This window comes from Hyperolius riggenbachi, chromosome 2 (assembly GCF_040937935.1).
Source record: "Hyperolius riggenbachi isolate aHypRig1 chromosome 2, aHypRig1.pri, whole genome shotgun sequence".
Taxonomy (NCBI): domain Eukaryota; kingdom Metazoa; phylum Chordata; class Amphibia; order Anura; family Hyperoliidae; genus Hyperolius; species Hyperolius riggenbachi.
In genome coordinates, this window is record NC_090647.1 from 163,453,631 (window position 1) to 163,467,247 (window position 13,617).

The window sequence follows — 13,617 nt, forward strand, 5'->3', positions numbered from 1 at the left end:
CTGCCAGAGCCGGGACAAGGTCCTCCAGCACCCAAGGCTGAGACACCAAAGTGCGCCCCTCCATCCCTGCCACCCGAGCCGTCACACACTGATTGCTATTAGACTAAGAGGCGCCACAGGGCCCACAACCTCCCCAACACCTTAATATCTAGTTATATGGCTTGCAGTCACTGCCATGTATCCCCTTTTCTTATTTCTTTCTGCTTTAAACACAATTAGGAATGACAGCTAAATTAATTCTGCGCCCCCTCCTACACTGCGCCCTGAGGCTGGAGCCTCTCCAGCCTATGCCTCGGCCCGGCCCTGCATACTGCGCATGCACGGCTTGGTTGCACGCTCCCCTCGCCAGGAGCGTTCTGCACCTGTGCAGTACTACTGCGCAGGCACAGAACACTCCCAGCCACGGGAGCAAGACAGGGAGCGCGCTTGGCCGCACTGCACCTGCGCCAACTGGCCACGAAGAATGGGCTGCTGAGGATCTAGGAGGCTTTGGACCATGGAGAAGGAGTGATCTGCGCGGAGGGGGCTGGAGGAAGCCCCAAATATATATATAAAACTTTTATTTCCCTTCAGCTCAGGTAAGCAATCGGTATCTTGTGAGAATGTAAAATGAGAAAACCATCAGTCCACGCCAGGAACTAATGCCCCCATGGAGACATGGTACCTCAGAGAATGCAGGCAGAAGTCTGAGCATAGCCTGAGGTGCTGAACATTGCTTGGGGCCTGGCTTGTATCTTTACGGAACTTGTTCCTACTGAATTAACTTAATTTACTGACTAAAGTCATACCTGGAAGACAATAAAAGAAAGTTGTAGTAAACACTAAACAGCTTGTATTTACAGTGAGTGGCCTTCTTCATTAGCACTTGTTAAAACTATGCAAGTCTTTTGTGCAGCTGACAGTGAGGACAATAGTGACAGTGCTTACACTTGGCCTCAGGAATGAGACATGAGAGCTGCAAGTCTCCTGTGCAGACAGTGGGGCTGTGCTGAGGGACAGACAGTGCTTTTCACATTCTCTGCCCAGGGAGTCAGGAGATCTCATTATTCATTCCCAGTATTTGTAGACATCAGGTAGCCAGACTCACTCATAGTAGCCAAACAGTTTAACAAGTGTTTTATCTCATAGATGTTCAGTAGAGATGTTTGATGAAATAAGAATTTCATCTTGCATGCCAGATTAGTGCAAACTTTATGTAGCTGTAGCTTGGAATTGGGCTAATTAAATGCTCTTCCAATAGCAAGCCACATACAATGTTGTATTAAAATTGCATGCAAGGCAGACTTGTTAGTATCTCACTGACCATTTCTAGTGCTGAGCAAAGGTTGGCTCTCTAGTTGCTGACCACACATGGTCAGATGTTGGCTTGCCATCAAATAATGTGTACAACAGGAACCAGCGTTTGCAGGGGATGTCAAGAAATTAGCCAGAATCTTGATGAATAAAAGAGCTTCTAGTTAAAGCCTATCTACACTATTATATTTTCAAGACTCCCCTTATCCAGTCCCCCAACTACTGGAAATGCCCCCTTCTCCCCCAGCTATCCCTCGTTTGGGGCACTTCTAGCAATCACACTAGTGCTTATGCCAAGTCTCCAATCATCGTGACATCAGAGGAAGTGAGGTGCTCTTGGCGTGAACTTCTCCCTTTACAACTTATTGGAAGGGAGGTGTGGCTATTACAGCCACAAACTTCCCCTCCAGTATTTTGACGGGTTATATTGTTCAACTAGCCAATAATCTATATACATTGAACTGCAATCAGTGGAACTGGTTATTTCTATAGGCTTTGTATTGTTTGACCAAAATTACCAACAAAAAAACTTAAAAAAAATGGCTTGACTAAGGGCTAGACTAGCTTAACTTTCAAAGAAAAAAACTATACATCCTTATTTAGAGGAATCCAGGTTAGCCGGTGTCCTGTCGATTTACAATTCCCATCAAGTTGTTCTACCATCATAACTGCGCACGCGCACAGCCTTTTTGCACATGCGCAGAACAACTCTGACCAAATCACTCAATAGCCATCCGCGGCTTATCGATCTGTGCCTTCGGGGGCTCAAAGTGTAGAAGAGCCAGAGGAGACAAGCTGCGTGGTGAACCAAGGCCCGGGAGTAGAGGAGAGAGCAGCGTCTGACAGCTGGCGGGGACTTGCCGCTGTTACAGCCGCCGGAGGGAGCGCTGATCTGTGTGCCGCTAGTCTGACTAATATCTAGACACATTTATTTATCAATTGTCTATATATCCTACCTGATACTATAAACCTTTATACTTGTAAATCCTAATGAAGTAGGATGTCTAGACACATTAACAAATCGATTGTCAATTTATCCTACCTGTTATTTATATTTATTTAAATAAATCCCTATCGTTTTATCCTACTTGGTAAGTAAGCTGCATTGAGTAGGATACCTAGACAAATTGACATATCAATTGTCAATCAATCCTACATGGTAGTACAATTCTATGAAGTATATTAGTTTGACATACTGACATATAAAATTACTCTACCAAAGTACTCCAGGTATAATACCTGGACAAAGTATATCACCTAGACACCACACCGGCTATAATGTGTAAAGGAGACGCCTAGACAGCTCTAAATCCAGGTAATCCACAAATTCTAGCCAACAGTTTAGCTAGTCAACAACATTATGCAGATGTTAATTGAGTTTAATCAAGTTGTAATGTTAATTGAATTGTTAAATGCCTGGCTGGAGGTAGGTGTAAATTAGCTAGATGTGGTTCCTAGACTTGGTCATTTGCCCAATGCACCCCAGGGTGTTGCCACCAGACTGTCATTACAGCTCTCTGATGGCCCTCTAGCTTTTAAGAACCCTTTCAAAGTTCATCTCACCTTCCCAGTAACCTCAACAGTGCCCTTGTTTTTACCACAAGTCCCCTGCTCCTTCATTACAGTGTTCTGCAACTCTCAGTATAGTGACCCTCATAATACTGCCTTCATTACAGTACCTCCTTATTACTGTCACTTTCATTATCACGCTTCCTTCATTATAGGGAACTTGTAGTACTCATCACATTATAGTGTTCTTAATTATAGTACATTAGTCATGGTGCCCCCTAGTATTGCTCCCTCCACTATAATGTGACTCACAATAGCACTTGCAGACAGTGCTATCTCCGTTATACTACCTGTTCATACAGTGCCTCCATTGTCACCCCCCCCCCCGTGTGTGTGTGTGGTGTATGTGTACACATATACACACACTTTTTTTATTGTTATGTCTGTTATAGTGTCCTACATCTTAATGCGACAGGGCACATTTAGACTAGGCTGCCGTGTCAGTTTCTGAATTGGACGCTGCACCCATGCTTTTGTGAGTCTGCAGCCGAACCACTTACCTGTGCCATGCACGGCTATAGGGATTCTCATGCGTGCTGCGAAACACTGCAACATGCATCATTTTTTTCCCCGCACACTATTCAGATGCAGCCTATTGATTCCCAATCACATGCAGAAAACTGTCACAATTCGCAGCTAGTGGAAATGGGCCCTTAGTGTGTCTTTTCTTATAATGTCCCATCATTGCAGTTACAAGACAATGACAAGGATGGAGCATCGAGAGATTTTGCAGACTGGTTTCTTTAGCTGCACAGTTTTCCTCACCCATGTTCAGATCTATGTCAGTCACTATGCAGACTTTTGTAGACTTGTAGTTCACACAAGTCACATTTCAAAACCCCACTTTCTGAAGCTAACAAACTGCAGGGGTTTTGCATCTTTGTGGATGGGTGTACAGCTGCAGGCAAACAAAGCTATAAAATAGATTTCTAAAGTTGAACGTGCAGAGCAAAAAGTCATAATTTACACTAAAAATGCATGCTTCCAGAACGTAACTATTTACTACTTCAAATTAGGGTGATTTGGGTTTAAATGTAATTAAAAAGCATTTTTAAAGTCCATAGTTGTAAAGGAGTTATGTACTGTTGAACATGTAATAGGAGAGATCATCACACAGCCAATTCATACCAAATATTTATCTACAGTACATAGGAATCTTTTAACTTTTGTAGAGCTCTGCAGTGCCATCATGTGTTTCAAAGTGAGATAACACATTCCAGAAAACATTTTCATAGCATTGGATGCTTGGACACTAATTCAATTTCACACCTTGGCTCTTTTTAAATTAAAATGTTCTCCTAAGATTTTTCCTGGAGATACATTTTTCACCTATTCACACTGGAGTATTTACTAGCAATTTCATTTGATCGTTAGTGCTTTCACCTATTCACAATGGAGTATTTGCTAGCAATTTCATTTGATAGTTAGTGTTTTTAAAAGCACTACTGCATTGTAAAATGTATGGCTGTGTTCTCACTGTAGCGATCACCAGCGTTTAGCTAAAATCAAGCATGCATGAGGCCAGAAACCCACTAGGAGCGATTTTCTGAGCGCTTTGCGATTTGAAAACGCTTGCTAATGTAATGCTATGGCTGTGATCTCACTTGAGCGATGTGATTTTATAAAAATCCTCCATAGCATTGCATTAGCAAGAGCTTTTTCAAATCACTAGCGATTAGAAATTGCTCATAGTGGGTTTCTGTCCTTACTTAGTGATCTGTGAGCGACTGCTTTTCAATGTTCAAGAATTCCAAAATGCAATCACCCCAAAATGGCTTTTCCATGCAGTGTATAAATTGCAAGAAAATCGCTTTGCAAAATGCTAGTGATTCCCAGTGTGAATGGGGCCTATCTGCAACAAGCACGAAGTTGCAGCCAGTGAGTCAACGCATCTGATCTGCATGCGCCTTCTGGGCCAGTGACAAAGTATCATAGACAGCATCAGCACAAAAGTCAGGCAACTAGCATTGTTTATTAGAAAATGGAGATGGCACCTCCATATTACTTTCACTTCAGGTTCCCCTTAATTAACCAAAAAGCAATGAATTGTGGTTTCCAAGCCCCAAATGGCTATGTAGATTATGCAAAATGATTGAACTACAATCTTAGTTGGAATTTTAACACGTTGCACATTTTGTCCATCCAGTCAGTAAGATATGAACCAAAATAATATTAAAATTTTAGCTAGTTGTAATTAGAAATAAACAGGTTGCTAATTCAAAATAGCATTAAGTATGACATTCAAGACTCCCCAAATGTATGTGAGTCCCACCGCTCATGTACAGTGGTAAAGGCTCACCTGTCCGCCGGCACAATTCCTGGCCTTCTCCGGTGGCTGCTCATGTACAGTGGTAAAGGCTCACCTGTCCGCCGGCACAATTCCTGGCCTGCTCCGGTGGCCGCTCATGTATAGTGGTAAAGGCTCACCTGTCCGCCGGCACAATTCCTGGCCTGCTCCGGTGGCCGCTCATGTACAGTGGTAAAGGCTCACCTGTCCGCCGGCACAATTCCTGGCCTGCTCCGGTGGCTGCTCATGTACAGTGGTAAAGGCTCACCTATCCGCCGGCACAATTCCTGGCCTGCTCCGGTGGCCGCTCATGTACAGTGGTAAAGGCTCACCTGTCCGCCGGCACAATTCCTGGCCTGCTCCGGTGGCCGCTCATGTACAGTGGTAAAGGCTCACCTGTCCGCCGGCACAATTCCTGGCCTGCTCCGGTGGCCGCTCATGTACAGTGGTAAAGGCTCACCTATCCGCCGGCACAATTCCTGGCCTGCTCCGGTGGCCGCTCATGTACAGTGGTAAAGGCTCACCTGTCCGCCGGCACAATTCCTGGCCTGCTCCGGTGGCCGCTCATGTACAGTGGTAAAGGCTCACCTGTCCGCCGGCACAATTCCTGGCCTGCTCCGGTGGCCGCTCATGTACAGTGGTAAAGGCTCACCTGTCCGCCGGCACAATTCCTGGCCTGCTCCGGTGGCCGCTCATGTACAGTGGTAAAGGCTCACCTGTCCGCCGGCACAATTCCTGGCCTGCTCTGGTGGCCGCTCATGTAGAGTGGTAAAGGCTCACCTGTCCGCAGACACAATTCCTGGCCTGCTTCGGTGGCCGCTCATGTACAGTGGTAAAGGCTCACCTGTCCGCAGACACAATTCCTGGCCTGCTCCGGTGGCCGCTCATGTACAGTGGTAAAGGCTCACCTGTCCGCCGGCACAATTCCTGGCCTGCTCTGGTGGCCGCTCATGTACAGTGGTAAAGGCTCACCTGTCCGCAGACACAATTCCTGGCCTGCTCCGGTGGCTGCTCATGTACAGTGGTAAAGGCTCACCTGTCCGCAGACACAATTCCTGGCCTGCTTCGGTGGCCGCTCATGTACAGTGGTAAAGGCTCACCTGTCCGCAGACACAATTCCTGGCCTGCTCCGGTGGCCGCTCATGTACAGTGGTAAAGGCTCACCTGTCCGCCGGCACAATTCCTGGCCTGCTCCGGTGGCCGCTCATGTACAGTGGTAAAGGCTCACCTGTCCGCCGGCACAATTCCTGGCCTGCTCCGGTGGCCGCTCATGTACAGTGGTAAAGGCTCACCTGTCCGCCGGCACAATTCCTGGCCTGCTCTGGTGGCCGCTCATGTAGAGTGGTAAAGGCTCACCTGTCCGCAGACACAATTCCTGGCCTGCTCCGGTGGCTGCTCATGTACAGTGGTAAAGGCTCACCTGTCCGCAGACACAATTCCTGGCCTGCTCCGGTGGCCGCTCATGTACAGTGGTAAAGGCTCACCTGTCCGCAGACACAATTCCTGGCCTGCTCCGGTGGCTGGCAGCTCTGCAAGCGCTTGTACATGACACTGGTGCAGGGGGTGAGAGAGACACGGACACATACTGTATATACACACTGGGGGTGGCCCGGACAATTTCCAATAGATTTCAAGCTGAAACCCATTGGAAATTGGTGTGCAGTGTATGGGCAGGCAATAGATCCCTCTGTGATCAGATATGATTGGAGAGGGATCTATTGGTACATCGACTGAAGTATAGCCACCAAGTTTCACTCCTCCATACAAATGTCTTTGAAAAAAAACTGCGCCATCCACAATGTAACCAATGAGTCTTTACAGTGAGTCTTTGCTACCACAAAACCTATTATATGAATCCACGTTGCTGTGACAGCGCTCCTCTTGCAGTCTAAAACTAAACAGAAAACACATCCGCACATAGTGCATTACTGCAGTCTCAATTAGCAGATTACATTCATTTCACCCAACACGTGCAATGTGATGTCAATGTGCTCCACGCTTAGTGAGAAACAATCCCCTCCAATCTAGCAGCTCACCAGATGGACGTGCAGCCTTCAGGCGGCCAACTATAAATCACAGCCTCTACACTTGCTTTTCCATATAGCCATATGACTTCAGATTTATTGCACAATTCCACATGTAAAACAATTAAAAAACATACATAGCGTAATCCGGTATTTCAAATTGCAAAGGCCTGCGCAATTCTGAGGTGGTGTCCATCTGGTGAGCTGCTAGATTGGAGGGGAAAACAAGAGAACAGAAAACAAGAGAACAGAGTCAGTACTCTTACAAAGAATTTATTTATAAATCCATATCACATGAAATAAATAGAACCTCTTTGTAGCAATGCAAAAGGGTAGAATAACACATAGTACAGCTTTAAATGTATGAAATAAAGTTTTACTGTGATAAACCAGCTGTTTGGTTTGAAGAAGTGAAAGGATTATGAATGCAAAATGATTGCAGTGCAATGATCAGACCAAATATGTTTTGCAATAACATCTGAGAAAATGCAATGATCTCAAACCAACCTCCAATAAGTTAGAGAGTATAAGATACTTGGAGCACAAGCAGCAGGAGTTGAGAGAACACCCTAAGTGGGGAGGGTAAAAGGGTGATATACTTAGCACATTAGTTGGAAACCTCTGGATGGTCCAGAAGCATCCCAGAACTTTAGTAAAGCCAGTTCCAGTGCAGGGACCCCCTTCATTTTCTGGCCAAGGACAAGCTCATCCAGACTAGGCATACCCAGTAGAACAAAGCCACTCCTGCACAGCTGCTCTTCTCCCTGCACAAGCACTTTATTGTGCTGGGCATGCACGGACCTTACTCTTGCATGCCTAGTGCAGGTGCGCTCATCCATGGCATGGGTGTGTGGCTAGAAGAGTCCTGTTCGACTTGTGTGAGTCAAATAGGTATTGATGGAACCCTGAGCGGGCACAGTGGGCAGTAGGTGGCTCTGGGAACCCTCTGGATCATCCAGAGGCTTCCTACTGCTGAGGTATTTTTCCTCACTTCAGGTATTTTTTATATGTTCATCACTGATATCATTTGAGAACCATGCACTTTAGTAACTGCCATTAGCCTTGTGTAGAAGTGTTGTCTATACAGAAAGTAGCCAGACACGTCATTGTTCTATCAGATGACAAACTACCCAAGGATCTGTGTGAATGAAAAGTAAGGAAGAACATGTAAGTAGGAAGACACTCCATTACTGGAATAGCAGCAACCAGCACACACAGCAATATCAACTGGATTTTTGCTGGCTCTACCAATGGGTAATCATTTATTCCAAATCAAATGTTCTCCGAAGAAGACGTTTACTATATTAGAATTGGTCATATGTTGTATACCCACACAGGTGCATAGCTGGGACCTGAGGACTGAATCTACTATAGCCAGGGGTTTACTATAACGAGATTTTACTGCATTATTATTCTTCACCACTCTAAAAACAAACAAACAGAAAAAAACAGTAGTATTTCTTGCGGTCTCTTGTTAGTCTTGGACAGATTTCCATACTCCCGTCTGGACAGGAATTAAAATTAAATTCCAACAGAAATATTCTTGTGTGCAGTATTGTATCAGTATTACATCATTTTTATTGTCGGTCTATTGGCTGTTTTGATATAACTCAAAACTTTGTTTATTGAAAATGCTGATGCTATGTATACAAGACTGATCTTCAATAAAAGTTTGCTTTTGTTCAAAACAAACTCTTACAGACACAAAACAGTAAAACAAAACAAAAAAACCCCAAAGGAGGTTTCCAACACCAAACCATATTAAACCACACTAAAACAAAAAAAATAAATTCTGGAATCTAGCTTTAGCAGTCAGCACAGAACCCGAAACTGACCAGGTAATCCGCAATGGTCTTGCAGGTCCGAATATTTCAAGACCAGCCTTGATGAGTATCTTAGAAGCAGTCCTTTCCTCCTATAAAGTTATAATCACTAGCCATGTCTTCCTCTTGTAAATCCACCTCTGGGCTTCGTGTCTACCGACTCCCTCCCCCCCCCCCCCCTTAAAAACTGGACAGACACGGCCGGTGATTATAACTTTATTAGGAGAAGAGGACCCATATAGGATATACACTGGACATCTGCTTTCAGCTGGCAATATTCAGTTATCACTCAATTTTGTTGTCGATCAACATTACAATTGATATTAGTCTAAGGTCAATCAAAAGATATATCTGCAATGTTGGTTTTTTTAATTAATTTTAATATCGATCGTAAACAAAAAAATCAAATGATATTTGAATAGCGTATGGCCAGCTTTCCATGTTTACCAATACAGGTATAATCCTATTTTATCACCAGCGATATACGTAAATAATAATAAACTAAAAAAGGTAGCATTTACAAAACTTGGCTTACAGAAGGAAGACTGAATATTTTCTGTATTACTTGACAGAGTTACATCTTCCATACAGATCAAAGGAAAAGAGCCAGGATTCTGAAACAGTCCATTTTTTGCATTTGCTTATTTACAAAAAGAGCAAATTGCAAATTCCTTTATGTAGGGAAGTATCCATATATATCATGTCTTCCCTATGGTGCTTACTCAGTCATCTGATATATGGCTTACTGTGCTCCCACGAAGATATAAGCACCCTCTCCAACAACCATATACTAAACTAAGGATGACTACACAACCCAATAGCCACATGAGCCACAATAAATGCAAGATATATGACCTACCTACAATGGTGTGAAAAACTATTTGCCCCCTCCTGATTTCTTATTCTTTTGCATGTTTGTCGCAAATGTTTCTGCTCATCAAAAACCGTTAACTATTAGTCAAAGAAGACATAATTGAACACAAAATGCAGTTTTAAATGATGGTTTTTATTATTTAGTGAGAAAAAAACCTCCAAATCTACATGGCCCTGTGTGAAAAAGTGATTGCCCCCCTTGTTAAAAAATTAAAAACTTAACTGTGGTTTATCACACCTGAGTTCAATTTCTGTAGTCACCCCCAGGCCTGATTACTGTCACACCTGTTTCAATCAAGAAATCACTTTAATAGGAGCTATCTGACACAGAGAAGTAGACCAAAAGCACCTCAAAAGCTAGACAACATGCCAAGATCCAAAGAACTTCAGGAACAAATGAGAACAAAAGTACTGTAATTGAGATCTATCAGTCTGGTAAAGGTTATAAAGCCATTTCTAAAGATTTGGGACTCCAGCAAACCACAGTGAGAGCCATTATCCACAAATGGCAAAAACATGGAACAGTGATGAACCTTCCCAGGAGTGGCTGGCCGACCAATATTACCCCAAGAGCGCAGTGAAAACTCATCCGAGAGGCCACAAAAGACCCCAGGACAACATCAAAAGAACTGCAGGCCTCACTTGCCTTAATTAAGGTCAGTGTTCACGACTCCACCATAAGAAAGAGACTGGGCAAAAACCGCCTGCATGGCAGATATCCAAGGCGCAAACCACTTTTAAGCAAAAAGAACATTAAGGCTCGTCTCAATTTTGCTAAAAAACATCTCAATGATTGCCAAGATGATTTGGGAAAATACCTTATGGACCGACGAGACAAAAATTGAACTTTTTGGAAGGTGCGTGTCCCGTTACATCTGGCGTAGAAGTAACACAGCATTTCAGCAAAAGAACATCATACGAACAGTAAAATATGGTGGTGGTAGTGTGATGGTCTGGGGTTGTTTTGCTGCTTCAGGACCTGGAAGGCTTGCTGTGATAGATGGAACCATGAATTCTACTGTCCACCAAAAAATCCTGAAGGAGAATGTCCGGCCATCTGTTCATCAACTCAAGCTGAAGCGATCTTGGGTGCTGAAGCAGGACAATGACCCAAAACACACCAGCAAATCCACCTCTGAATGGCTGAAGAAAAACAAAATGAAGACTTTGGAGTGGCCTAGTCAAAGTCCTGACCTGAATCCTATTGAGATGTTGCGGCATGACCTTAAAAAGGCGGTTCATGCTAGAAAACCCTCAAATAAAGCTGAATTACAACAATTCTGCAAAGACGAGTGGGCCAAAATTCCTCCAGAGCGCTGTAAAAGACTCGTTGCAAGTTATCGCAAACGCTTGATTGCAGTTATTGCTGCTAAGGGTGGCCCAACCAGTTATTAGGTTCAGGGGGCAATTTCTTTTTCACACAGGGCCATGTAAGTTTTGAGTTTTTTTTCTCACTAAATAATAAAAACCATCATTTAAAACTGCATTTTGTGTTCAATTATGTTATCTTTGACTAATAGTTAACGGTTTTTGATGAGCATAAACATTTAAGTGTGACAAACATGCAAAAGAATAAGAAATCAGGAAGGGGGCAAATAGTTTTTCACACCACTGTACATACACATGACTTGTGACAGTAAAGCTTTCGTGGAAGTTTTCACATTGATAGAATTTCAATGAATTGTGAAGTCAGTTTATGATCTGCTGCTGAATGTACTCCTTTCTGTTTTGACTGGGAACAAGGCTCCTACCATGCTTATGCCACAAAGATCCATCAGGAAAACTTGGAAAAACATTTTGGCATCTCCTAGTGTCATCCAGATGCTGGTAAATGACACATTTTCATACCTATGGTCCTCCCTATGCCCTAGGACCATTTTACTCCATAATGTAAGAGATAACTGCAAAATGATCATAACATCTTGAAGATTGGTTTGAGAATGTTTGCTCCTTGGCCTAGCATGTGTGACTGGGGTCCATGGTGGCGGTATTAATTCAAGGTGAGTTTAAAGCTTCCTATGACAATACATCTGGCCATTCATAAAATTGCTTGGGCAGAAGACAGCACTTGTGTACTGTTTAATGCTGATAGATAATTTCCGACAGGTCCGATCTGATTTCGATAGTTTTTCTGATCGATTTTCTTAGAAGTGAATGAAAATCGATCAGAAAAAAGATCAGAAAATTGTTTGGGAAAAATGATCAGCCAATAAATCTGCAGAAAAATCTAATTGTGTATTTCCAGCATAAAGTTCAGAAGGCCTCATTGCTCTTCCCATAATTAAGACAAAAAGGTTAATGATTCTGGACAAGGAAAACAGCAGCAAACCCACCATGACAGCTTACTTGAATGTTTGAAAGTCGTCTTCAGACTCTCCACACAACAAACACACGTGACAGGAAAAGCAAGACGTTTTAAATCAGGATGATACCATTTATACAGGAAAACATAGACATTCCACCTGATATTGCTTCCTTGATATGCTGCACTTTAAGTTAAAATTAAAAAAGTGATTGGTATTTGATGAGTGTCTCTGCTTGGCAAACAAGTACTCCAGCTAGGAGCACGCGGCAGAGATGCTACCTCGGCAGGCCACTGAGACATAGCATGGTTTTGAAGAGAAGTCTTATAAATCACATCCTTGACTTAAAATCAATTCCCCCAAAAAATGTAAAAAAACTTTTACGCTAAGTACTTATATCCAACTAAAACTGCTACATATGACACAAAATATCAGAATTCTAGATTTGCAACATTCTAGGAAAGCATTTTGCCCTGTCTTAATGTTCATATTGCAGAAAAAAAAGGAGCATACTAACAAACTCCTTCACGAAATAAAAGTAAAAACAAACAAAAAACAACTTAAAACTGTACAGTAGTGGACATGACAGATACTGCTCAATTGGCCTTTCTTTGGGAGGCTCGTAGAGAGACAGAATGGAAGGCCAACCAGCCAGGAAAACAAAGCAAACCACATTCTGATCTGCCATGCACTTTAATGCACATGAACCCTGAACATGTCTCCTGAAGTCTTGCTGTTGTGCTAAATCTCATTGCAGAGCACATCATGGTTGATGGTGGCGTTGTTCATCTGTCTGGTGCTACAGTCTTCTTCATTTGAAGATAACATAAAGGCAGGTGTAAACGGGAAAAGTTTATGGCAGGCTGCCCGGTATTCCTCATACTGAGTATTACAGCTTCCAAAGCTGCCATCAAGCAGGGCTTCCAAGACCTTTGTCAGGCTCTGCACAAGAGTAAGGGTAAAGGTCAGTAAAAACAGTGCTGTGCAAGAGAATAAAGTATTTTATCAATAAATTCAGTGAAAAATGCACAAAATAGCAATTATATAACATTTCTTTGCCCTTTCACAAATTCATTCTGGGATTGTATGGAGATTTTTTTCTAGTATGTGATGGCAAACGTCAAGCTCAGGTTGTCACAATTGGCAATTAGAGTGGCCTCCCCACCAGGTTCCCAGAGGATGTAAAGACTCACTAGGTAATGTAATCTTTATGTCAGGAACACTGTTGCACCCTGCTTCACCGGCTGGTGTTATCACAAGTCACCAGCAGGTGGCTCTGCTATCCCTGCTATGTTACCTGCAGTTTCCAAGTTTCACCACAAGATGGAGTATCACCTTCTGGGCATGTCTCTGATCAACAGGTGTTCTCCTATCAGTTTACCATTTCCTATTTAAGACAACCACACCTCTTGCAGGATTGCCAGATCTCGAGTTAGCTTGGCTTC

At 43.2% G+C, this 13,617-nt stretch overlaps 1 protein-coding gene across 1 annotated transcript in view; it reads right to left on the reverse strand.

Annotated features, from left to right (window-relative positions):
* Positions 1–11,427: 11,427 nt before the first annotated feature.
* Positions 11,428–13,617, reverse strand: part of NAA16 (N-alpha-acetyltransferase 16, NatA auxiliary subunit) — a 67,123-nt gene continuing 64,933 nt past the window's right edge. Inside the window, exon 20 of the mRNA XM_068267803.1 lies at positions 11,428–13,114. Within this exon, the coding sequence (XP_068123904.1) occupies positions 12,914–13,114 (201 nt within the window). The 3' untranslated portion in view covers positions 11,428–12,913. The remainder of the gene's footprint in view (positions 13,115–13,617) is intronic.